Here is a 24,740-nt window from a genome sequence, read left to right as displayed (position 1 = left end):
TTTTTGGTCACGTGTTTTGACGGATGCACGTGACCAATCCTATCTGTACGCACAAAAAGAAAAAAAAAACGCATTTACGTCAGAGATGGCCCATCCGGAACATGACTTGTGACGTCATCAGAACCGCCCTCAGGTGCGGGGGATAAAATAACAACGTTCTGAGCGAACTGGTTTTCCCTCCCCTGAGTGTTCAGAACGGCATCGACCACGTGACGTCACATTAAAGCGACAGGACACAGGAAGCTATGTGTGTGTGTGTGTGTGTGTGTGTGTGTGTGTGTGTGTGTGTGTGTGTGTGTCAGCTCCTCACACCAATAAGAGCTAAATGCTTGGGTAAATGGTAAGTGCTGTGACGTCATTGATGACATCACAGGGTCATCACGGCGACCTGTGTAAATAAAACTCCCCATCGTTTTCTCACAGCAGAGGAGGATGGGTTTGGTGGCGTCTGGAAGCACTCAGGAGGAAGGACCCCCCCCCACACCCCCTCCACGGTGACTCAGGGCCCACACTTCAAAAGAGATGTCAGAGCCACCACCGCCACAGTAGTCTGACACCCAGAGGGGTCAGGAGGTCAGCGGGGGTGTGAAGAGTATGACACAGCTCCTGAACACATGCAGGACAGGTGTGAGGAAGAGGACGAGGAGGAAGAGGAGGAGGAGGAGGAAGAGGGGCAAGAAGAGGAGGAACAGGAAGAAGGGGAATGGGGGAGGAAGAGGAGGAGGAGGAAGAGGTGGTGGAGGAGGAGGGGGAAGAAGAAGAGGAGGAGGCTCTTCTTCTCTGAATCTGGGGGGGAGGATCCGGACACCTGCTGCTCCTCTCAGGTCTCTATTTAGCGGAAGGTATGTTTACTGTGTGCCGCCCCCACCACCTGATTTTTTCTCGGGGGGGGAAGTGGGGGGGGGTATCTTCACTGACTTCAAACACGTGAAAGATTTAAATTCAATTCTCTTTACGCACGTGACTTTACCTTTAATTCAAACTACAAACCGACCAATCAGAGGCTCGGTGGACACAAACTGATTTAATCCACACACCCCCCCCACACACACACACACACACCTCTACAACAAACTGTGTCTCATCACTAAAATGGTCGAATAATCGATCACACATTTAAAAGTGCGCCAGTAATTTCGCTTCGACAAATCACGAACTATGTATTGATCTGCGTCACGTGACTCTGACGTAGCGCTCGTGTTCGGGTCGTCTGGGGCCTCCCCCCTCCTCGCCCCCAGCAGGACGGCGGAGCGGAGCTCAGAGCGAGCCCCCACTGTCTGGTGATCAGACCGGAGCGGGACTGGAGCGCAGTCCGGACGCGTCCACTCCGTTCCTGCGAGCTCTGATGGGACCAGCCTGAGACAACCCCCCCCCCCTGAGCCGAACCCGAACCACAGACATGGACCGTTGCGCATTTGGAGCGTTGCGCCAGATGTTCCCTGGATGTTTGCGCATCTTGTTCCTGTGGATCGTGCAGCTGGGAGCGTTTGCACAGAACGGTAGGTCCACGGAACACTTAGAACCGAACTCCTCTTATTTCCACAACCAGATGATGACTCCAGAGTCGCGCGTAAAGAACACCCAGATTGCGTAAAGCTCCAGGTGCGGAGGACAGACCCAGATGAAGACCCAGGCCCCAGCCTGACAGCGTGTGTCTGTTGTGGATTCTTTTAGACTTTTGGAGCCAAACTGGACCGAAGAGCCGCCACAGTCTTCCTCAGAGGTTCTGACGGTGTGAACGGGTTTGGTCCAGATAACCAGCATCTGGTTCGGTTAAAGACGCACAAACAGGTTTTATTCTTATAAGAGGTCAAACAAATATTTAGATAGCAGGATCCGTCACACACACACACACACACACACACACACACACACACACACACACATCACATGTCTCCAGGGTGTTTAACGACACAACAAAACTTGCCGTTGTAAACCTGTAGATGGGGCCGTCATAAAATCTGGGTCATCTGGGAGTTCTGTTACAAGAATACCTGAAGCGCCCCCCCCATTGACCCCACCGACCCCCCCCCCCCACATACACACACACTGGGTCCCGGACTAGAAGCCATGAGGAGGAACTGACTGACCAAACCCACTCTTCCTCGGACTCCTCTTTTATTGATTGAAATGATTTTGTGTGTCAGATCTTCATCACACCTGAACCCCCCCTTCCTAATTTGCCACTCCCCACCGGAGAGGAGACCCTTTAACGCCATGTTCCCTAACTCTATTTCCTGATTGACTCTGGAAGTCCATGCACATCTGTGCTCCCCCCGAGGGGAACGCTTCATTACAGCCCCCCCCCCCAGCTCTATAAACTCATTAAGTCACCAATTGCAGTAGTTAACCAGCAGCTACAACGTTAGTTAGTTTGTCTTCCTGCCTGAAACCTGTTGTTTGGACAGCCTGTAACCTGGAATCTTCTTGGGGGGGTCCAAATGGGTGTTCAAACAGGAGTTTTTGGGTTCCTGTCATCGTGAAGTAAAGCTATGGGATCGCTGGTGTAACGTCACCTCGTCCATTCAAGGCCTTCAAGACATCCTTAAATGTGTTCCTCCAGCGCTGGAGGGGTTCTGTTAAACGTTCTGTTAAAATCGTTCCCCACTCGTTTCCGCCTCCAGCTGTCGGCGGCGTTCAGAGGATGGTCATGGGTTTAGAACCCTATCCCGGAGCGAGTGCAGCAAGGCGAGAGGCTCACAGGAATGTCTGTTATTCTTAGCAATTTAGACGACCTCCGGGGGTGAAATGATCCTCCTCACCTCCCCAGCGCCGGTGGGTTGGTCTCCTCTGTCATTCAGCCGATGCTAATGCTAACTGCTGAGCTAACATCTCAATGCATCTGGATAGCATTCGCTAAACAAGTGTTTCGGATCGGGATCATGATTAGGGAAGAACCGGTCGGATCACCTGTGTCTTCCTCTTGCTCCCAGATGGAACCAAATCCAAAACTAAACTTTCTGCTTGTAAGTAAAGCCTTGATTTGGTGGGGGGATGGGGGGGGGGTTCCCATGACACCAAGGTTGTCTGGTCACGGCCTTTCATTTCCTGTTGAATCCGAACCTTTTCAGAGAGGCTAACTCGTAGCGTCTGGTCATCAGCCAGAAACGCTATGAGAGACCTTGACCTCCTCCTTATCCCGCTGTCCTCCCCCCAGCTCAAGAGTGTTACCCAGGAGGCCACCAGACGTTATCCAATCCCTATCGCAGCATCAACTTTGACTCCACCGAGATCCAGAACACGGCCATCCAGGACCTGATCTGCGACCACTCTCTGGCGCCGGGCTGGTACCGATTCCAGATCAACAACAAACCGGCAGAGATGCCAACCACCTGCGTGGAGGTAGTAGTCCGTCTCCAGCTTCCAGCAGATTTAATAAGTACCTCCAGTCCAACTTGGGGGAGTGTAATAGTCGCCTGGTGGGTAATGACTGTTTGCGTCTCCTCAGATGAACCGCTGTGGCACTCAGGCTCCGGTGTGGCTGTCCCTGAAGGAGGCCTCGCTGCCGCGGCCTGGCGAGGTGCGCCGGCTCTCCGCCTGCGCCACCTGGCAGTTCTTCCATGGCAGTGCCAAAGACTGCTGCCTGTTCCGTATTCCCGTCACGGTGCGCAACTGTGGTCAGTTCCTGATCTACTACCTGCAGCCGACGCAGGGCTGCATGGGATACTGTGCCAAAGGTGAGTGGTGAGACTATTCAACTAGGATCACGTCAAACAGTTTCATCTCTGAGACTTTTCCTCATCAACGTTTCTGATGAAACTTTGTTTTAGTTGCTCCAGATGTTGGACCCAGACTCTGCCCGCCAGGCGAGGTCGAAGTCAACGGGCGGTGCCGAGGTGAGAATGTTTCCAGTCCTCCCCCCACAATCCGTTCACTCCAAACATCTTTTTTACTCCTCTATTTGTCTCGATAGCTGCCATCCCGTCCCTGCCGTCCCGGCCGGTGATTACACCGGAGTTGATTGGCCAGAGCGTCCACCTGAGGTGCTCCTTCCTCCCGCCGCCGTGGAGCCAGCCGCTGGGCTTCCAGGTGGTCTGGGCCAGACACATCGGCCTCAGCATGAAGGCCGAGATCAGGCAGGAAGCCACGCTGAAGCCCTTCTCTCTGGCGGAGATGGATGGCGTTCACTTCAGGCTCGGGGAAAAGGTAATTCTTGTCAGACCAGACTTCCAAGAACACATGTGGAGAGTGTGACCCCTTGAGCGGGCATCATAAGCTTCGGATCATGCCGACCCGTTTTGGCATGGGTCCAGCATGTGTCAGATCCCATTAAGCAGAGGCATAAGGTGCTAAACCACTACATGCTTCACGTTCAGGCCGTTTTGTTAAAATACTGACGGGGAACTCCAGGATTCACCTCTGACAATCCGCTGAGCCTGACTTTGTTCTCGGATCGTGTCCTGAATGTTACACAACCCAAAATGTGCTTTAGATTAGATTTTCTCCTCATTTGTCCTTAAAGACAGGCATGAACGTCTGAGTGGCGCCCACCATTAACCATCATTTAACATCTGTGGCCGTTCGCTGCTTTTTGTTCTTGTCTTTATGATGAATGAATTCTGACTTCAGATCAGTTCATCTCTCTGATGTGCAAATGTTGCCGTTCAGATGGCGGTGTTCTTTCACCGGGAGACATTTGGCGATACGCATCATCCGTCAGCATTTCTTTGCGTTCGGTTTCATGTGTCGGGACCATTTATCTCCGGCCGATGGATGAAGGTTGGAGGTGGGAGGTGGACAGCATCCTGCGGTGATCGCGGCTCTGATTGAACAAGGAGTGCTTTTTTTTTTTTGTCTTGAATTCTAATCAGAGGTGACAGTTCAATTCTAAAGGAGCTGCCGCCACAAACACTAAGTTGACAACTTGTTGCTGATCACACCCACTTCCTGCAGAGACTTGTTGTTCCCAGCAAACGGAGAGTAACTAGATACCAAACATGACGACACTTCAGTCCATCGCTCGGCCCTTGTACAGCTGTGGACCAGTGCACTGCCAAATATGGCCATCTGGTCCGCGTTAGCTTTATCTGGAACATGTTGAGGAGGACCATCTTTAACATGTGTTGATGTAGCAGCTGAGTCGTGTCAAAGGTCGTCTCCGTGTTGTTTAAACCCTGAGAGTGAGTTAAGTGTTGGGGCTGTTCTGGATCAGAGAAATGCTGCATGAGGACGTGTTTCACTTCATCATCCCTGCGCCATCAGACATCCTCAGGACTCTTGTCTCCGCCGCTGCCTTTCTTCCACATGTGTGTGTGTTGGATTGAAACAAACGTTAAATGATGTTCTTCCCGCAGTACTCCTGCAGCGTGTCAACATTCCGAGCCAACTCCAGCCACAGCCAATCCACTCCAAAGGAAAGTGAAAGCTTCTACGCTGGACTGAAGGTGAACCGTCCTCAACTCAAGACCGTTTCACTGCCGGGGTTTAGCAGCGCTCACCGTTTCTCCTCTTCCTCTTTAGTTTTCTCCAGACTCGCTCCACATAGCAGAAGACAGTGAACATCACGAGGTGACGGTCCACAGCACCGTGCCCATCCCCTGCTCCGGACCGGGACCAGACTACGGGCACCAATGTGGCGTCCCTCTGGGCCTGAGTGTCCACGACCCAGGTGAGACCTGCAGGTAGACAGGAACTGGTGTTGTCATCCGTTCTTACCTGTAATGATGCTTGAACATCCATTCACAAGGTGCTGCTGCTATGTTCTGACTGTCCTTGTCCATTATGTGATAAAAGTCTGGGAGCACTTGCTAACAGTTCTGCTGGCTTGGTGTCTCCAGACAGTCTTGGACGCGAGGCCTCTAATGTGGCGCTGTCCACCTGCCAGGTGATGCTCCACCCTCATACCTGCAGCCATGGCAGCTGTGGCCGTGCTGCCGTTATTCTCACTGCCGTCACTGATTTCACCCGTGATGGGAACCGACCCAGCCTTATCAGCATTTTGCCTGGATCCAGCGCACCAAGACTCTGGAGAAGCTATATTCCGAAGCCCATGAAAGTGAGTCAAAGTCCGCTGGGTGTGCAGTGGCAGTGGAGCTTCTAGATGTTTCAGAAGTAATGAAGCATCATGGACTTGATTAGAGGGTCACGGTTTCAGGATCACAGGCGTCCTGGAGTCCTGGAGGGGTATCGGTATGTGATAAGAAGATCAAATATGACTTTAATTAGAGGCCCATGAGAAGCACAGGTGTTTACAGATGCATACAGTTCATAAAGTCTGGGGGGGATGTTTAAAGAAGCCTTTGTGTCCACACAAGCCATTATGTTATGTAAGACGGGATGTCAGCCCTCCAGACAGGGTGTCTCTGGGAGGCTGGTGTAGGAGCTGCTCCATCTGTGTTGAGTGAAGACATCAAAGCTGGAGGTCACCGGGTGGAGCCCCGCCCTGTAATCTATGCTCTCTTAACCTCTGCCCCCAGGTCACGGTCCAGGACGTTCCCACTTCCATCTGCTATTCTCTGACTGACCCACATGTCATCACCTTGGATGGAAGGTAATTGACTTCCTAATCAGATTCAGACGGCGTCAAACGGGACATTTCAAGTGTTGTGTTTGAACTCCATAGTAACTTAGACCTTTCTTTGTGTACAGACGTTACGAAAATCACCAAACCGGCACGTTTGTCCTTTACCGGAGCCTCGTCAGGGACTTTGAAGTCCACTCTCGCCAGTGGGACTGTGGCAGCCGACACTACTCCGTCGCTTGCAACTGTGGCGTTGCAGCACGAGAAGGGAACGAGATTGCCATCTTTGACATGTGCAACGGCCAGCCGCAGGAAACAAGACCACAGCTCACCCTGAAGAACTTGGGTGATCAGCTTGGCAGCCAAGTGAGGGTCCTGGAATCCCACCAGGGGAAGAAGGTCACCGTAGGTATCCTGACAATCTTTTGTGAACATCAGCTGCAGTGTTAGAGCGCTAATCGCATCAGTGAAATGACGCAGAGATGGTGAGGAGTTCTGTTAACTGGCTGTTGGATGTGACTCTCCTTTTGTAGTTGATCTTTCCCTCCGGGGCCTTTGTTAGGGCTGATGTTGGTGATTGGGGGATGAGCCTGTCCGTCCGGGCGCCCAGCGTCGACTACAGCAACACACAAGGCCTCTGTGGCACCTTCGACCGCAACGCGCACAATGACTTTCACGACTCTGACGGCGACGCCTTTGGCCCACAGAACCTACACAGCTTCATCGAGCACTGGAGGTCAGAGTTCAACAGCAGTTTAGACCGTCGTAAACTAAAAGCTTGATTTGCTCAACCTGTTACCTCTCCGTGTGCTAGGATAAATCCTGGTGAGAGCTTTTTTGACAAGACGCCCCCGGTGAGCCTTCAGAAGATCAGGAGGCCCTTTTGCCAGTGCCAGAAAGGATACAGCACCTCTCATCACGATGGTGGAGGGATGAGGAGCTTCTACAATCCCTCTGCCCATTCGGAATGCTTAGCTTCTGATAATGTGGATTACACATCAGTCTTCCCCTCCATGGACACGACCGTGGAATACATCAGAAAGAGTTCAGGAGGAGAGGAAACGTCTGACTTCAGCAGTCATCCCCTGGAGAGGAGGCACCTCCAGTTTCCTGGCAAGGACATTGGTCTCCAACTGGATGGGGAGTTCAGAGAGGACCTTCTGTCTCCAGCCAACAGACCTAGGAGACAGGTGTCATTTGAATTTCAGCCGGTTTTTGCTGCTCAGAGCTTCAGCCAAGCCGATTTGGAGAACGTAGCCTACTTCTTCCCTGAGGATCATCTGGCGGAAGCCCGGCCAGAGGTGCAACCCCAGTGGCCCACACCAAGTGGCTTGACCTCAGCCAAAGCTTTGGAGATCTGCCAGGTAGCTTTGGCTAACTCCACTGTTGGTGCAGTGTGCCGGGGGCTGCTGGGACGTCGCCTGGAAGAGGCAGTGGATCTCTGCATTCTGGACCTGCAGCTCAAAGACGACCTGGGCTGGGAGGAGGAGCTGCTGCCCTACCTGGAGAACGAGTGCGAGAGGAGATTGTTGGAAAACCGGACCCACAGAGCCTCTGAGGTGAACGGTCCACCAGGAACTTCCAAAGAGGTGGTGACAGCGCTACGCTGCCCCAACTTTTGCAATGGAAATGGAGAATGCACAGAGTGGGGGTGTCAGTGTTACCCCACCCACAGCTTCTACGACTGCAGCCTGGCCATCAGTGAGTATCCAGAGACAGCTAATGTGATGCTTCATGAGTCCAAACTTAAGAGGCTAATTGTGGTTGGCTTCCAAATGTAGGTAAGTCAGATCACTCATGAACATCCAACCACTTCTCTGACAGGTCAACCAGTGGAGCTGACAGATCTGGAAAACGGTGGACTGTGTGACATTCGATCCTTCAACTGCCGCAACATCCGCGTCTTTGGCATCGGCTTCATTGACTCTCCCGACCTCAGCTGCCATGCAACACGACTGAAGGTGAGGCAAGTCGAATCAGGTCAGATCAAATCTAGAACCGTTCCTCTAAACCAACCTACCTCCACAGCACATAAATGGCGTTTGGGTTCCGGGGGAGAAGCAGAGAACCAAAGCCGCCTTCCTCAGCTCCAAGGCTTTAGACTGCGCCGTCCCGTCTCTGAGCAACGCCGCCGTTAACACGGAAGACTTCATGATGGACGACAAGCCCTATGCACGCTGGGAGATTAAAGTAACATCTCTGAAATCACTCTAAAGAGTCTTTTGGTTAGTTAGGCGTGTCTTCACTCAGCTCCTTGGCCCCTCAGGTCACCAATGATGGCTCTCAGTACAGCCGGGCCCGGGTGCTGACCATCTACGATGGCGTTTGCCAGGTCTGTGAAGCCTCACGCTCAGGACTCTGTAAGTTAAAGGTAACTCACATACAACAGTGTTTGTCTCTATGTTTCTATGTCGAGGCAGGGAAAAACTTTCCTTCGTGAGTTTGTTTGAGTGCAGTATGTGGTTCAACGTGGAGCACAGCAAAATAATTTTATTTGCCTTGTTAGGGCAGCAGATTCCCAACTTGTAGCTGGATGAATGACTAAACCAGAGACAGAGCGATTTCCCATCCTCCCACCATGTAGCATCTGGCTAATTTAAATACAAGAGCAGACGCAGAGGTGTTGTTGTTACTGGAACCGGTTTTATGGACAGGAGACCTCGTGTCAGGTCATGAACAGCCTGGAGAGAACATGTTCGCATGTGTGTGCCAACACTGCAGTAAACTGAGTTAACCTGAGCAGACGGCGTGTTTGGAGCTGATGTTCCCTGACCTACCTGAGAAACGGGGGGATCTGTTGTCGTGATGCTATACAGTAAATGTGAGTGCACAAACAAACCTCCTCTCTTTTGGCGCTGTCAGGAGAGGACGTGTAACATCGATGGCATGTGTTTCACGGTGGGGGACTCCAATCCCAGCAGCCCGTGTCTCCTCTGTGACCCAGACACTTCCAAATTCAGCTGGTCCGTGAACCAAGGTATGAAATGTCTTACCTGGGAAAGCAGAACACAACCATCACGATTACAAAGAGCACACTGGTATGTGTTCCCTTCTGGGGGGGTGGGGGGTGGGGGGTTAGCTTCAGCTTTCTGTCCTGTAATTGTGAATACCCGGGAAAACAGTATTTATCTTCAAGCGGCGGTCCTGGTAGTCCGCCGTCACTGTGGTAGCCGTCCAGTTTGTCACGATCAGCAGATGAAAGCAGCGGACGCTTGAGTTTCCCAGCATGCCCTGACCTGTCATTTAACCGCACCAAGAGAGCGAGGTGGGGGGGTCACATGACTGATTAGCACCGTTTACCATCCTCACTCACACTCAACAAAGTCAGCATAACTGTCTCACATTCAGTCTGCAGACCTGAAAGTCCTTGCTGCAACAAATGCATTGAATTTCTTTGAATTATCATCCAAATGAGATGAAATTATTCCGTTTCCACAAAGTGCCAAAAGTAATTACATCATGAAAAGAGCAGTATTCTATGAAAACCTTAAAACAGCTTGATTTCTGTTGGATTCAAGTGGAATTATCTCACCGCACCACCAGACAGTTGGGTTAGGAGTTCAGCAATAATCCTCTTAATCAGCAAGCGCTCCCTTGTCTTAACATATGACCATCCTGCTGAGCAGGTGTTTCCTGAGATTATCATCACTTTCTTGCCTTTCAAACATCCCTGGGGAGGCGTGATCTCAGTAGTGGATGCGATGTGATCCCGCTTAAATGGCTGTTGAGGGGTCTGCTTGGAAAGAAAAGACGCAAACCCATCCAACCGGAGATAAAATGATTTTCCGGGAACAGCCAGGAGGATGTTTTTGCCAAACGGTGCTCACATGTTCAGACTTTGTATCATGACAGGATGTTCCTCAAAGATGAAGATACTATTTGTGTTTCCTCGTCTTCAGTCAACAAGCCTCCGGCCTTCCACCGTCCTCAGAGTGACTTGCAAACATTCGCTGGTGAGAACTTTGTGTACCAATTTGCTGCGTCAGACCCCGAGGGCTCGGCGCTCCTCTTCCAGCTTGAGGAAGGACCAGATGGAGCGGTCCTCTCCCCTGCAGGTCTCCTCATCTGGAGGGTCCCATTCCTCCCCAAAGAGGGCGGACACCAGTCACGCCATGGCTTCCGCTTCACTCTGTCAGATGAGTGTAACGCTCAGAGCACCGTCACTGTGGAGGTAGAGTCGAGTCACCGAGTGTATCCTTGATGATTCAAGTCGTGGTCGCTCAGGCGCCGTCTCTCTACAGATTGACGTGGTTCCATGTGGATGCCAGAACGGAGGTTCTTGCGTGACGGATGTCGAGTTCCCTGCTGGCAGTGGGAAGCACCTGTGCCTCTGTCCCGAGGGGAAACGTGGCGACCTCTGCGACCAGGACGTTGACCAATGTTCGTCAGACCCTTGCGTTGTTGGGAAGTGCATCAACACCGCCGGGGGATACCGATGCGAGTGTCCTGCCGGATTGAAAGGTGAGTCCTTCAAATGTGAGCTTGTGGGAAACAGAGCTGCTAATGCTAACCTGTGGCTCTGGTGTCTATGATTCTGGCAGGTGGGACATGCTTGGAAGACTTCAACGAGTGTGAGGACAAGCCTTGCCACCCAGGAGTCCTGTGCTTCAACAGTTTTGGCTCTTTCAGATGCGGCTCGTGCCCCAAAGGCATGCTGGGAAATGGGACGACGTGTACAGGTAAGCAGGGAAAAGCGAGTTGTTGTATTTTCATGATTACATTTATATCAGGACAACAGTTAAGAAAATATCCACAAAGGTCTAAGATTTTAAGGGTGCATGAAACAGGAGTGTCACTGGGGGGAAGTCAGGAATACGCTAACATGCTAACAACATGTAAGACTCCTGGACATGATGACATAGCTCTGAGAGGTGGAGCCAGTTATAGTTCATCAGACGCTGCTGTTTAACGTTGTGCAGCCATTGTTAGGGGAGCTCATGTAAAAACATTGAGCAGTCGTCCAACACTCGTACGATCATCTGGAGGCTGCAGCTTCTTTTCAACGCTTTGTCACGCAAATCCGATTCATCTGCTAGAACCCCGTCCAGGACGTGAAGGTGCGTCTCTGAGGAACCCTCAGCAGACATGCAGCTCTGCGTCGAATGGAAACCAGATGTCTGATGGCAGCTGATGCTCACGCCTCCCTCCATGTGCGGCTAGCTGGAGTTAATGCTCTGAAAACACTGGGAGGAAAACCTGCTTCCTCATTCGGGTTTGATGGAACTCAGAGCAGATCAGTCGTTACTGCCTCCACCAGGGAGGTTCTGCTTCTGTCTGTCAGCAAGGACACCCAGGATCAAACCAGATCAGTACCGACCCATCAGTGGAAATTGTTGTTTTTCTACCAATAGAGGGCATCTGCCACCGAGCTCCATTACAGCTGAGTGTAGAAAAACATTGTGTGCCACAGGGAAACGTAGATTTCATTTGTGTTGCATAAAAAAGCACCAGAAGGTCACGCATTACTAGAGGAAGGCATTTTCCTACATAGGGATGATTCTCAGAGGAACTCCAGAATTCTGTCCGGATGGATCCTCTTCCGTTCAAATGTAGATTCCTGTTTCTTCTTTTGGCGTGAAATAAGAATGAAATCATGTCTAATGGGAGAACTGGCGAAGCAGACAACATAAATCAGTTATGTACATTTTGGATTTTACAGGATTTTGTAAGAGCAGACTCTTGAGGACAGTACTGTGGGTTTCCTCAGAAAGGAGGAAGGTTTCCTGGATGGTGTTAGATCAAAGATGTTCCATAGGTGGAGGCTGATGTTGGTTAAACTGGAGTCGTGTCTGAAGTCCTTCCTGCCACGCATGTGGCTTGTAAATGTGCCAACGGCCTCTGAGGGGTAATTAAGCCTCATTTAGATCTTTGTTCCCGTCTTATCTGCTGCGGGGCATCTGAAAGTACACAAACAAGCCTTTGAAACAACCACAACCCGTCACCTCACTGGTTGATCAAACCGTTCAGTGGGAAGCTGACGAAGGCTCAAATTTAATATCTATCTTTCTCCATTCAGCAGTCAGGCTGGTCCCCACCTCCACCACATCTGCTCCTCGTACCACTGTCTACAAAACACCAGATGTTCTGATGCAACCACACAAAACAAAGACACACTCTTTCCAGAAGAGCGCGACTGGAACGTCGTCCCAGACAAGGGCCGTGGTGAGCAGGATTGATCCAGACCAGTCAAAACTTGAGACCGGTGTTTGGAGGCCGACTCAAGGAGTGAACAGGAGCCTCACAGCAGTTCCACCCATAGTGTCCCAGACCCACGCTAATCAATCCAACCCATCCACAACCAGCGTATACACACTCAGCATCTCAGGAATGATGACACAAGTCAAGCCCGATCCACGGAAAACTAACAAGACATCCGCCGCCACCCCGTCAGGTAAGCAACCATCTCTACCTGCTGGAGATAGAGGTCCGATGTGGTTCTGGTAGATTCTGATTGATCTCTATCTCAGGATCTGGTCATGTGACTGTGTCAGCCACGTGTACCAGTAGGCCCTGCTTCCCTGGGGTTCAATGCATCAACCGTAGGCCGCCACACGTGGGCTATGTCTGTGGTCGCTGCCCACCAGGCCTCTATGGCAATGGACGCATCTGCATGAAGGATGCCAAAGCCGGTAGGGGATTATTCTTCTTCTGCTTTAGTGGTGACCCGACCGTCACTGTTGGAGGAAGTAGTTCTCAAAGTAAGCGAAGACCTCGTCTCTCCCCAGCGTCCAATCACCTCCCCCAGCAGCGGCCAGCAGGGAAGACCAATCGACAGCCTCCAGGAAGAAGCAGCAAAGTCTCCCAGCTCCACCTGCCCAACCTTCCCATCAGACACCTGTCTCTGCCCAGTGCCAGAGCCAACCGGGACAATACCCCACGCCAGGTCCCACCTTCCAGGAGGGGAGGCGGGACAGGGAGGAGAGAGGCGGTCACTCCTTCAAAAGATGTTGCTAGAACATCAGTCAGGACTCATCATGTCACGCCAGACACGGCCAGGACATACATGACGATCAGCAGGGATGTCACGGTTGCTCAGGTGACCGTCTCCAAGGTGAGCTCACCTGTTCTGTACTCATGATAATGATGTGTCAGGGCATGAACATCCAATCAATTTCACCCTTTCACTCAGCTTGACCACACCCCGTCCAGAGTGACTCCATCAGGACCTCACCGAGTCACCCAGCCTGGCAGAATGACGCCGTCCAAGCAGACAAGCGATGCCCACATCGGCCACCTGGGCTCCACCCGAGACATGCCCTGGCCCCGCCCTGGGCTGACAGCAGCCCTCACCTCCCTGTCGTTCTCCCTGTCTGAGTCAGAGTTCTCTGCAGATGGAGACGAGTCTGGAGGCGAAGGCCCGGATATGGCGCCCGCCGCATCTTCATCAACCTTCACCTCACAGGACAAGGTCGCCTACAGCAGCCGCCTGCCACTAAGAGCTAGCGCCCTACAGGTGGGAGAAGGGAGTGCTACGAGGGCGGGGCTACATGAGATAACCTGCACCGACCGGCCATGTTTTCCTGGCGTCGCGTGCGAACCAGCCGTGGATGGGGGTTTCCATTGTGGGAGGTGTCCTGTTGGGTACACGGGAGATGGGCGGGTCTGTCGAGGTAACTCCTAACTCCTGTGTGTGTGTATGTGTGTGTCTTACCAAACAGCTGACTTGCGTCTGTTTCCAAGCTGTTTGCAGACATACATGTGGCAGAAACATGGCCTGTGCTGCCCCCAACACCTGCCGCTGCAAACCGGGGTACACTGGACTGAACTGTGGCACAGGTGAATAAATGAAGCGCCTCTATTCCTGAACCTGTGCATTGATGTCATTGATTAATCATCGATTATTACCTGTTTCCACAGCAATCTGCGAGCCGGCCTGCGTGAATGGCGGCGTTTGTGTTGCTCCGGGTGTGTGTCAGTGTCTCCGGGGTTTCCATGGAGACACCTGTGAGGAAGGTAAGGCTTTCCAGGTTGACGCGGGTAACCGGGTTTAAACCCACTGACTCGGCAATACAACCATCTAAACGCGTCTGTGCAGCTCTGTGCAGGTCGCCCTGTCAGAACGGAGGCACCTGCGTGGGTCTGCAGACCTGCTCCTGCCCCTACGGGTTTGTGGGACCTCGATGTGAGACCAGTGAGTCCAAAGTCGTTTCTAACTCCGTCTCTGAGTCCCTCTGATTCCAAATGTGATCGATCCTCCTGTCGCACGCAGTGGTGTGCAGCCGCCACTGTCACAACGGAGGCCAGTGTGTGTCCCCAGACCGGTGCCTGTGTCCGCCGGGCTGGACAGGACCTTCCTGTGACACCGGTGAGTGTGTGTTGGTGTGTGTCGGTGTGTGTCGGTGTGTCTGTGCTGACTTCTAGCATCTGTATCCAGCTCGCTGCTCCCCCATGTGTCTGAACGGAGGTTCCTGCGTCCGTCCGAATGTCTGCGACTGTCCTCTGGGTTTCTACGGAACTGAGTGTCAGAATGGTGAGTCGTCCGTCCGCCCATCCCATCCATCATCTATCCATCATCCACCCATTCATCAGCTCATTCACCCAGTCATTCCTGTCCTCCTAGCTGTCTGCGCCCCTCCCTGTAAGAACGGCGGTGTGTGCACGAGGAACAACGTCTGCTCCTGCCTGCAGGGATACACCGGGAGGCGATGCGAGAAGAGTCCGTCTCCTTCCTGCCCCTCTCTCCTCACCCTTTCTTCATGAAACGCTTTGCCCTCTCCTTCGGCTGCCCTTCCTTACATTCTCTCTCTCTCTCTCTCTCTCTGCAGGTGTGTGTGAGCCCATGTGCATGAACGGCGGCAGGTGTGTCGGTCCTGATGTGTGCGACTGTCCGTCAGGCTGGCGAGGAAGGAGATGTGACAAACGTGAGTGGGATCGTGTGCGATGACACAACAAACTGGCTACTTCCTGTCAGTAGGCCTACAGCTGGTGTGACCACTGTTATCACGGCGCTAACGCTACGTCTGCTTGTCTCTCAGCCAGCTGCGTGCAGAAGTGTCTGAACGGAGGCGAGTGCGTCGGACGGAACACTTGCCACTGCGGCCCCGGATGGCAAGGCATGCTGTGTCAGATCCGTGAGTATCCCAGCAGGGAACCAGAACCAGGTGGACCCGTCACGGGTTCTAAAAGCCTGATGGGCCGGTCGTGAGGGTCTGAAAGCCTTCGTTTCTGTCGCTTCTCAGCTCACTGTGAACAGAAGTGTCTTTACGGCAGCCGATGCATCCGACCCAACGTCTGCGCCTGCCGGAGCGGATACTCCGGTTCCGTCTGCGCTAGACGGGTAAGAACAGGAAATGTGATGGATTTGAAGTCAATGATGACTCAAATAAATAGTTGGGGGGTTTTTTATTTAAATCAGGTCACACCTAAAAAAGTGAACTTTGAACTTCACCAGAATCAAACTAATGTTGAGGTTTAATAAAGTGAATGAAACTGTTTTTGCAGCTCCCCATCTCTCGGGGCTGAGACCCCTGTCCAGCTCACAGACACCATCATCATCATCATCATCCTCATCTCTATGATGCCCCAGTAAAGAAGAAATAAGTTTTATAAAAACAGATGTTTGACTGTAAATGACACTATGAGAATTTTATTTATTTGTTCTATATGTCACATGTTTGTGTTGTTATTTAATCTATAATCACTGTTACCATCTCAACAAAGCTTGTTTATTGGTCGTTTTGTAAGAAAAACAAATAAAAATCCTTATAAGGTGTTGATTGATTGGTATTTACTCCAGGTTCAAGTACACACACACACACACATACACACACACACACACACCTGTTCCACATTTGGAGGCTCTGAAGTCCTCCATGAACCTCCGATCACCGGAGCTCTACTGCCCCCTGCTGGCTGGGGCTGTGACGTCACAGTCTTCCTGAATACCTGAGTGATGAATGAAAACACGACCTGACTTAAAGTTTAGCTCTGCAGCACACGAGGTTCACGGATATTTATATCCACCCCCAAAGATGGCACTTGGTAAGGTGAAGGGGGGAGAGGAAGGGGAAGGAGGAGGCGAGGGGGACGGGGGGGTGGGGGGTTGGTCCGTCCTGGTGGACACGGACAGAACGGGACGGACCGGCGGGTCCACCTGGACTGTTCAGTCAATGGGGGCTTTAAGTCATCGGCCAAGGGGGCAAAGGTTATCCTGTGTGTGTGTGTGTGTGTGTGTGTGTGTGTGTTTTTCATCCAAGACTAAAATGTCTTAAAGTGACTTAAAACATTGACAAACAAACATCCGGTAAACAACGACGCCCCGGCTGCTCTCCGGTCGTGACCGGAACCGGAACGTTCTGACTGTGGTGACGTTAATTTAAAAACAAAAACAAAAAAAAAACCCCCATGATAACCCGGCCTTGACCCACATGTCGGTGCAGCCGAATTTAAACGCGTCCCGCGGACGCGACAGGTGCGGTCCTCCCTCCCGTTCCCGCCCCCACCTGTCCTCCCTCCTCCGCGCTGGAGGCCGACCCGTCATTCGTTAATGGTATGCTGATCAGCCGAACCCCCCTCGGTCACCGGATCGGCGGCAGCTGCTCGGCCCCCCGGTGCTATTTCCACCACCACCACCACCCCCCAGAATAAAGCGATGTGCAGTCAGACCCGAGCAGAGCCAGGATGAAGTCCGCGTCCACGGAGCGCAGCGCTTTCACGTCCGACCTGGACAGCGGCAGCGGGAGCTCCACGGGAGGCTGCAGCCCCCGAGCGGAGCCGGGGCTGGCGGTGGAGGAAGAGGAAGAGGAGGCGGCGGCGCTGGACTCCCGATCCGGTGCGCCCAGGAGGAGGCGGCGGAGGAGACGTCGCAGCGGCGGCAAAGACGCGCGTCTCTCCGGCGCGAACCAGCAGCGGCAGGCGGCCAACGCGCGGGAGCGGGACCGGACGCACAGCGTGAACACGGCCTTCACGGCGCTGCGCACGCTCATCCCCACCGAGCCCGCCGACCGGAAGCTGTCCAAGATCGAGACGCTGCGCCTGGCCTCCAGCTACATCTCACACCTGGCCAACGTGCTGCTGCTTGGGGACGACTGCCGGGACGGGCAGCCGTGTCTCCGGTACCAGAGCATCCTGCACGGCCCCGTCGCGCTGCGCCCCATCTGCACCTTCTGCCTCAGCAACCAGAGGAAACTGGTGAGTGAAGACCGCATCACCGCGGGAGGGGGGGGGGCACACAACAAGTCAGGTCATCTGCAGTCATGTGGGGATTCCGGGTTTTTAGTGCAAAATGAAGATGTGGTGCGTTCAGGTACGGTACTGTATTTTCCGTAATATAAGGCGCACCCTTCAATGAATTACCTATTTTAAAAACCTTTTTTCATATAGAAGGCACACTGGGTTATAAGGCGCACTGTCGGTTTTTGAGAAAACGTGTGGCTTTTAGGTGCGCCTATTAGTCCAGAAAATACAGCAATCAATCATTCGGTTTTGCAGGTGAATCATTGATCACCTGAACGTCACTGAATGTCTGTGGGTTCTGTCCACAGCTCAGAGATGGAGGGAAACCTGTGGCTGCGGTGTGACGTGACGGACCCCCTCCCTGATGTTTACACGCTCCTATGGAACTTTGTACATATCAAAGCTTTTATATGTTTTTGGGGGTTTTTTTTTATTAGGTAGAATTCTGAAAAGCACTTTCTGTTCGTGTTCATGCGCTTCTGGACCTCCGTGTTTTGGTTGAACTGTAACCTGAGCCCATGTGTAAAGTTGCACCTGACAGGGGGGGGCTATTCTGGTCCCATGAAAACTACCCCCACCCCACGTCCAGCTCCTTGTCTCTGTCAGTCACGGTCACGGAGGAGCAGCTGCTGCGTTTGGAGCTAATGATGCCTTCAGGTCTGTCAGAAATAGCACAATTACGCGGGGTTTAATTAAAGCGGCGTTCACTGGGGTCCTCTAGTGGCCGGATGTGGAACTGCAACAACACAAGACCTGATCTCATACAGCTCTTTCTGATCAGCCTAAAATCAATATAGCTCAGGCATGATCACCAGTCAGGACGTCACTCATAACTGGGCATCTTGTTTGGAGGTTGTGACTTGGGACAATTTGTCCCAGACTTGTTGCCGTAGCAGAACATTCCAGAAAACCACTGAAACATACATTTCAGAGCTCACGTTAATAAAATACTTAAACCCAGTCCAACGGGACAGAAGTAGTGGCTTTTGCATCCGGAAGCCGTGTATTAAATATTCACCGGTGATTTGCTGTGAAATAATTTTTTACGATGTTACATGAATGCACCGCCTGACACATAGAACGATGTCATCACTGGTTCCGTCTCAGTTGGGTCAGTCTAGATATCTGATCATCTGATTAGGTATTGATGACATAACTGTGGCCTCTTCTTCCTCAGTGAATGCTCGAAACGTTGCTGCCTTCACTGACTGCAGGAAACCAGACACGTGGGATTTGCGGCAGCTTTGCCTGCGCTGATGCCTTTCGATGTTTGCATGTTGTTTACCTTTGCGTCGTTGCACAACCTGTGATCACTTTTAAAACTGTGATGTTTCGTGTGCACAGGAACGCGGATCGGAAACCGACCCTGTTCCGACGGATCAGAACTGTCAGCGAAAAAAGTTGCACACTACCTCAAACCTATGCATGAAATATGAAGGCCTACCTCTAAATCGAAAGTACTTGAATACCTGAAAACTGTCTTTGCACACGGACAATTCTGTTAAGCTGAAGAATGTATTTTTGTACAATAAACGGTTTTCTCTGCATCTGCCGTTCTTCCTGACTCCAGATCCACCAGGTTTGCCTAATAAATATGATTCTAAACCTGTTTGACTTCTACATTTAAATATGTTCTACCTCCAGCTGATCTGAGAATGTTCCCTCTGCCTCAGGGGAACCAGTAAATGTGTTTTCAAACATCGACATGACTGCAGGAGATTTTGTCCCCACGTATTAATAACTTATCCCGATTTTCAAACTGAGCTCGAGCCGTTTGTGGATTCTTGAGAAAAACATCCGAAGAATGCAAGAGCACCTCCATAATCTTTATTTAATAAAAAAAGTCAATTGGTTTATATCAGATTAGAGAAAGTAGAAACCATATTAACCAGTTAGCTTAGCGAGGCAACTTACTGGGGACGTGTCCTCTGATGGACCGAACAAAAAGAGCTCGACCCGTCAAACAGGTTTACTTAAGAGGGAAGGTAAGACCCAAAGATGACTCAAAAATGACTGGGCTTAATTTAAAAAAAGAAAAAAGGGGGCTTTGGCGAAATTATGTTAATATTTTTTCAAAAATTAAACACTTCCTGATTCAGATTTATACGAGCAGCGGCCGCCACAATCACATGGAATGTTTCTTATCCAAATCACAAAAGGAGTTCTGACAACAATACCAAAATAAAGAATTCTCCCCTGGGAGCTGTGAGACGGGCCCATGGATGGGGAATCAGGACCGAGCCCTTCGCTTTCAAAAGAAACGACTTGGAGTGGTGGACGAGAGTGAGTTGGGCCTATAGTCGAAGACACAAAAAGAGAAAAAGGGGAAAAATTCGTTGCTCCTGCGAATAAAAAAGATCAAGCCGTGGAGGCTTCAGTCCGTCTCCTCTTCGTCTGACCCTGACTCTGCAGAGAGGAAAACCGTCAATCACGTGATGTAGGACTGAGGCTGAATCCCATCTACCCGGCGCATCGGTATTTACCTTCCTCTGCGTTTTTCAGCCACTCCACAAATTTTTTCATCTGCTCGAGGAAGACGCTCCTTCCCTTGGACAGGTGGGCATCAGAGTACCACCTCAGTATGGCCTCTTCACTCAAAACGTCCGCTGTTCAGAGGGACAGAGCAGCATTACAGCTAGGCTACAGGAGACGGGTTACGTTCAACTCTCCCTGCAGGAACCCACTTTTGTAGAGGAGCACCACGATCTTCTGGAAGGCCTTCATGAAGTGGTTGTCGTAGCAGTACTCCTGGATCTTGAGCAGCAGGTTGATCTCAGACGGACCCTGGGAGGTGAAGGCTTTCATCAGGAGGCTGTATTGCTGCAGGAACAGACAAGAAGCCGCGTCTCGTAAAACGTTGATTTACAGGAAGATCTATTTATCTACTGGTTCTGTCACTCACAGTCAACAGGCATGAAGGGACACAGACTATAAATACACGTTTACGTCTATCACACGTCCGGCACTGATCGATCATTCAATTCTGCTGTTACATGTAACCCTGGTGGCGCACTGCTGCCCTCTGGTGGTCGTTATGGATGCTACAGTTTGACATTGGGTGATATTCATCTTTCTCTTCAAAGTAAAATCACAACTACGACGGCACTTCTTTGTATTGAAAGACAAACAGGATATATTCAACAGAAAATTTACCCCACAGTTACACAAACTCGAGCTGATTCTCACCTTATTTGCTCACTCCAAGCTCGAGGAAACATGGTGATCTGTCCCTAATGAGATTAACTAACGGACATAAGTCCAAAGAAGGTGCCGCTACGCACGAGTCAATTATCAGAAGCGTACAAAACATCCGTCATTTGTTCCAACTGCTTTATTTATGTTGATCAGACCTTCTCTTGTGACTTGAGCAGGAAAGAGATAAAAAACATCTGAGATCTGATTTCAGAACCTGCAGCCTCCACCTGCTCTCAGTGAACTTCCCCCACTCCTTCCTCAACAGGGCCTTTCGTACCTTCAAGTGTTTGATGGCTTGTTCAGTCACCACCTCTTCCTTCTTGTTCCACTCCACGCAGCTCATCACGCTGGTCCAGATGATGCCGATCATGGTCTGCTCAGAGAGGTTGGCCTTTTTCATCTCCTCTTTGGTGAAGGCGATAATCTGAAGCGACATGGAGACACACAGACGGGTCAGAGCATCCCCTCAGTCCACGTGTCTGCTGGACGGGGCGGCGGCCTCACCTCCTTCTGAGGGTCACCGCGGGACATCTGGTCCTGGAGCTCCTTCTGCAGCTTCTTGCGGGCAGAGATGGACTGCTGGTTGCGGACAAAGTCGGACAGCTCCTTCAGCCCTGCTTCGGTGAAGTACTTAGCAAAATGGTCGCAGCTCCGTTTGTTGGCAGGAAAGAGTTCCTGTGTGGGGCAGGAATACTTAAAACTTGGACACAAACAGCAGGATTTGAAACTCAATCCCAAACTGGAGGTTTTCGAACCACCTCGATTCTAAACGGTGCTTTACCATCAGTCTGTTGTCCATGCCCACTTTGCGGAGACTGGCAGCAACAGAGTTGATGTCCTTCTCATTGATCCATGATTTGAACAGCTTGACAGCGAAGGCTGCTGACACTCCTGGACAGAGGAAAACAGCAGCGGTCACAAACACTTTGAAACACCGTTGAACAAAGCTTTCTGTCTCGTCTACGCCGCGGGGCTTCTCACCTTCTTTGACGAGGTTCTCGTTGAAGAGGCTGTTCAGGATGGAGGCTGATATGTTGCCGTTGGCCAGCAGGATGCCCGTCAGCATGGCCAGTTTGTTGCGCTCAGACTCTGTGAATCCCTTGAGAAACAGCAGCAGCTGCAGACAACAGAAACTAGTTTAAAAAAAGTTATTCACAGCACACCATCTTTGCTTTCTCACACTTGGAACTGCTGACAATGGTAAAACTTGGCAGAGCGGCGCAGCAACCGTCAATTATAGGGCTCCTGATAAAATCTAAAACAAGCAGTGTGGCAAACAAACTACCCGAAGCCTAAGAAACTATTTTAACCACTATGAAAGAAGACGTGGAAAACTAAACCAAATTTTAAGCCTTAAAAAGCTTTGACACATGAATTTTTATATATGGGACAAATGAGGACAGAGTTTTAAACCATAATAAACAGTCTAGCAGAGCTGAAAGAAACATTCATGTCTCCCTCTATGTCCACTTCAACACTCACCTTCTTGATCTCATCTTCGAAACCCTTCTCCAGGTATTTGTAACGCCTGATCAGCTTGTTAAAAACCTGTTTCAGAGGGTCACACCGACAAACCTTTAAATCAGAGCTTCGACAACTTTTAAGTTCCATGTCTGTGTTTCTGCACAGATCTCAGTGCTTTCTACCTGAGCATATGCTTGCATGGTCTCTAGGTCTTCTTGTGCCGTGAATAGGCAGAATTCGGTGCGGGTCATGTCGTCCGACAGATTCCCGCCTGGTGCTGTAGGACAGAAAATGACTGCGTATAAAACAGGAAGTGTTTGGATCTCTAATGAAAGAAAGATTTCAACGCAACTCACCCAGCATTCCGCCGGCGACCAGGATGTCAAAGAGTGTCTCTGCATACCGGCGGTAGTCAAGCTTGCCACCAGAGGTATCAAGGAACTTCGCAACAGCTTCCAAGTCAGTGCCAGTTTGATTCAAGCCTTGTACGATACTTTCTTGAAACTGAGTAGGGTCAAATCTCTCCTTTTCATCTGCGATTAAGAAAGCACATGTTGATTCAGTAAGAAGAAGTAAGAAGTCTGCCAGGATACGGAAACAAACACACGAAGGAGACAAACAAACCTCTTTTCCTTGTTTTGAAACGCTGTCCTGTTAGCGTTGGCTTCTGCGGCTTTTGATTATTCATAAAAGACACCTTGAAAAGGACAAAACATTCATGATGAGTAACACTAAACATTTAACGTATGCTTAAATGAGTACAAAACTTCAACCATGTTGCTTGACATACTCCCCTTTTCTGAATTGTATGAGCAGCATTTTAAGTTTGACAAGACAAAAACACACTGATGATAGTCACCTTGAACAGGATTAAGAGTCCAGGAATCAAATCCAAATTTATCCCACCCGATGATCGGGTGTCAGACAGCGTGGCAACAACACAATACGTTCAATTCCTGTCTTGTGTTTGGGTGTAAAACCACGTAAATATTTGCTAGAGTTTGACACTGATGGAGTTCCACATAATCCAAATTATATTCAAGACACACAGAACCGGCCAAACCGGTGCTGTGGAGCATCGCCCCACTGTGAACCTGGCAGCTGCCCTTTACTTTAGCTCATTTCAACACCTCCACCTTGTGGCTTTTCCATCCAGAGTGTGTGTTGACTCATTCTGTTAGCAACACTCAACAATCAAACAAACAAACAAACAAACAAACAGGAAGCAGCCACAGGACAAAAACTACAAATGTTCAGTATTTAAATGTGACATGCTCGTGTTGTGAAAGTTTTTTGCTGACGTCAGAAGACATTTTTTATTATAAATAGATCAGCCTAACAGATGACGTCCAGATTGGAAACTTTAAATGACCACTTCATCAAAAACAACACAGTAAAAATGTCTCGTCTAAATTTCTCAACAATAATATAGAACTAGTTCATATCTTTGTTTTAAACATGTGATTTAAGTGATGGACACGACGACGTTGTTGTTCCAAACCTTACAGAGCTCCATTACAAACACAATAAATCAATCCAGACCAACAGACCATCTATAAAAAATGTTTTAAACTTCTACCTCCAGCTGCTCGGCATCTCCTCAAATCTACGGTTTACACTTTTAACATTCCAGGACATCTGGAGTAAAAGAGTTTCCTATCGACACTGGTGTGAATACTCCTAGTTTCGATGCGGTGTTTTCTTCTAAATTCGATGTCTAGCTAATTCTGCGCTAGCATAGGCTAACTCCGGGCCTACCATGCGCCGAGCTGGTTAGCTGGGCCCGCTAGCTGCTAAACATGTTTGATTAGTCACTCATTAAATCACTACACGGACATTTTACTCACTAAAAACAACACATGAAGTTAATTAGCTTTCACACACAAGCATTCATCAAAATGTCAGTCCTGACTTTTGATTGAAATCGATATCGTCTTTAAATCTGTGAGCGCCACTGAGGCTAATGCTAAGGTAGTTAGCCGAAGAGAAAGAAGAACTAGCCCTGAGGCGGCAACCATGATGTCGACATTCCCAGCTTAAAAACGCAGCTTACTACCTTCTGACCCGGCATTTTGGAGTCTTTACTGGCGAATACAAGTGTCTGATAATATATAAAATGGGAAAATGCGGGTACTCACCGAAATTAATGCAGATAAAAAACGGTTGTTAACCAGGGGAATCGAATCAGACGTCGAGTCTCTAAGTGGCCTAAACAAAAAAAGCCTCCGCGTGTATACTTCCGCAGACTCCGCCCGCTGCGCATGCGCGATTTAGCAGATTTCCGTCACGCCAGAAACGTTTTTCTTTTTCTTTTTTTTTTAAATCCCACATTTTGGAAACTTCATTTTCCTTTAACAGATTACTAATTTACAGATGCGTTCCTTTCCGAATCCGTTTTTTTTTTTTTTTTTTCGGGAATTGTGACTGTGACGTGACACGTCACGTG

At 50.3% G+C, this 24,740-nt stretch overlaps 3 protein-coding genes across 7 annotated transcripts; 2 read left to right on the top strand and 1 right to left on the bottom strand.

The window, feature by feature from the left end:
- Window positions 1-1,069: 1,069 nt before the first annotated feature.
- On the top strand, window positions 1,070-16,811 carry si:ch211-246m6.5 (von Willebrand factor D and EGF domain-containing protein). Of its 4 annotated transcripts, none has more exons than XM_068309545.1 (33): window positions 1,070-1,499; window positions 3,158-3,342; window positions 3,449-3,677; window positions 3,771-3,836; window positions 3,914-4,146; window positions 5,295-5,384; window positions 5,461-5,608; window positions 5,778-5,995; window positions 6,417-6,490; window positions 6,589-6,865; window positions 6,994-7,196; window positions 7,275-8,161; window positions 8,285-8,421; window positions 8,489-8,650; window positions 8,727-8,831; window positions 9,323-9,437; window positions 10,360-10,631; window positions 10,702-10,921; window positions 11,002-11,139; window positions 12,480-12,851; window positions 12,928-13,089; window positions 13,186-13,511; window positions 13,590-14,070; window positions 14,141-14,236; window positions 14,318-14,413; window positions 14,496-14,591; window positions 14,670-14,765; window positions 14,835-14,930; window positions 15,021-15,116; window positions 15,226-15,321; window positions 15,436-15,531; window positions 15,640-15,737; window positions 15,902-16,811. In XM_068309545.1, the coding sequence occupies exons 1-33, from the start codon at window positions 1,400-1,402 to the stop codon at window positions 15,920-15,922; spliced, it is 6,087 nt and encodes a 2,028-aa protein (XP_068165646.1). In that variant the 5' UTR covers window positions 1,070-1,399; the 3' UTR covers window positions 15,923-16,811. The 4 variants fall into 4 exon arrangements, with proteins under 4 accessions (XP_068165646.1, XP_068165647.1, XP_068165645.1 ...); XM_068309546.1 differs by having other exon boundaries at window positions 1,071-1,499; window positions 3,780-3,836; window positions 12,477-12,851; window positions 15,902-16,810; XM_068309544.1 differs by having other exon boundaries at window positions 1,071-1,499; window positions 12,477-12,851; window positions 15,902-16,810.
- A 106-nt stretch (window positions 16,812-16,917) lies between these two features.
- si:ch211-246m6.4 (basic helix-loop-helix transcription factor scleraxis) lies at window positions 16,918-19,180 on the top strand. 2 transcript variants are annotated; one of them, XM_068309650.1, is made up of 2 exons: window positions 16,918-17,590; window positions 18,980-19,180. In XM_068309650.1, exons 1-2 carry the CDS (start codon window positions 17,081-17,083, stop codon window positions 19,106-19,108), a joined length of 639 nt encoding a protein of 212 aa, XP_068165751.1. In that variant the 5' UTR covers window positions 16,918-17,080; the 3' UTR covers window positions 19,109-19,180. The 2 variants fall into 2 exon arrangements, with proteins under 2 accessions (XP_068165751.1, XP_068165752.1); XM_068309651.1 differs by having other exon boundaries at window positions 17,944-19,180.
- A 260-nt stretch (window positions 19,181-19,440) lies between these two features.
- Window positions 19,441-24,544, bottom strand: LOC137591569 (eIF5-mimic protein 2-A-like). The gene is made up of 12 exons (XM_068309649.1): window positions 24,433-24,544; window positions 22,919-22,991; window positions 22,651-22,827; window positions 22,477-22,571; window positions 22,313-22,378; window positions 21,812-21,947; window positions 21,612-21,721; window positions 21,335-21,505; window positions 21,108-21,254; window positions 20,320-20,455; window positions 20,119-20,241; window positions 19,441-20,041 (listed from the first exon to the last, which is right to left on the bottom strand). Exons 2-12 carry the CDS (start codon window positions 22,980-22,982, stop codon window positions 20,010-20,012), a joined length of 1,257 nt encoding a protein of 418 aa, XP_068165750.1. The 5' UTR covers window positions 22,983-22,991; window positions 24,433-24,544; the 3' UTR covers window positions 19,441-20,009.
- Between the last annotated feature and the right edge of the window lie 196 nt (window positions 24,545-24,740).

Source organism: Antennarius striatus, chromosome 24 (assembly GCF_040054535.1).
Source record: "Antennarius striatus isolate MH-2024 chromosome 24, ASM4005453v1, whole genome shotgun sequence".
Taxonomy (NCBI): domain Eukaryota; kingdom Metazoa; phylum Chordata; class Actinopteri; order Lophiiformes; family Antennariidae; genus Antennarius; species Antennarius striatus.
This window is presented reverse-complemented; position numbering and strand designations above follow the sequence as displayed.

What these genes read in the sequence shown, in the direction of transcription:
- si:ch211-246m6.5 (XM_068309544.1), top strand. Translation starts at nt 1,400, where the DNA reads ATGGACCGTTGCGCATTTGGAGCGTTGCGCCAGATGTTCCCTGGATGT. An exon ending in GTCATCACCTTGGATGGAAG is followed by an intron (nt 6,491 to 6,588) that starts GTAATTGACTTC and finishes CTTTGTGTACAG; the next exon opens with ACGTTACGAAAATCACCAAA. An exon ending in CGGGAGGCGATGCGAGAAGA is followed by an intron (nt 15,117 to 15,225) that starts GTCCGTCTCCTT and finishes CTCTCTCTGCAG; the next exon opens with GTGTGTGTGAGCCCATGTGC.
- LOC137591569 (XM_068309649.1), bottom strand. Translation starts at nt 22,982, where the DNA reads ATGAATAATCAAAAGCCGCAGAAGCCAACGCTAACAGGACAGCGTTTC. An exon ending in CCATGCAAGCATATGCTCAG is followed by an intron (nt 22,379 to 22,476) that starts GTAGAAAGCACT and finishes CCTCTGAAACAG; the next exon opens with GTTTTTAACAAGCTGATCAG. An exon ending in GCGGTGACCCTCAGAAGGAG is followed by an intron (nt 21,255 to 21,334) that starts GTGAGGCCGCCG and finishes ATGTCGCTTCAG; the next exon opens with ATTATCGCCTTCACCAAAGA.
- si:ch211-246m6.4 (XM_068309650.1), top strand. Translation starts at nt 17,081, where the DNA reads ATGAAGTCCGCGTCCACGGAGCGCAGCGCTTTCACGTCCGACCTGGAC. An exon ending in TCAGCAACCAGAGGAAACTG is followed by an intron (nt 17,591 to 18,979) that starts GTGAGTGAAGAC and finishes TCGTGTGCACAG; the next exon opens with GAACGCGGATCGGAAACCGA.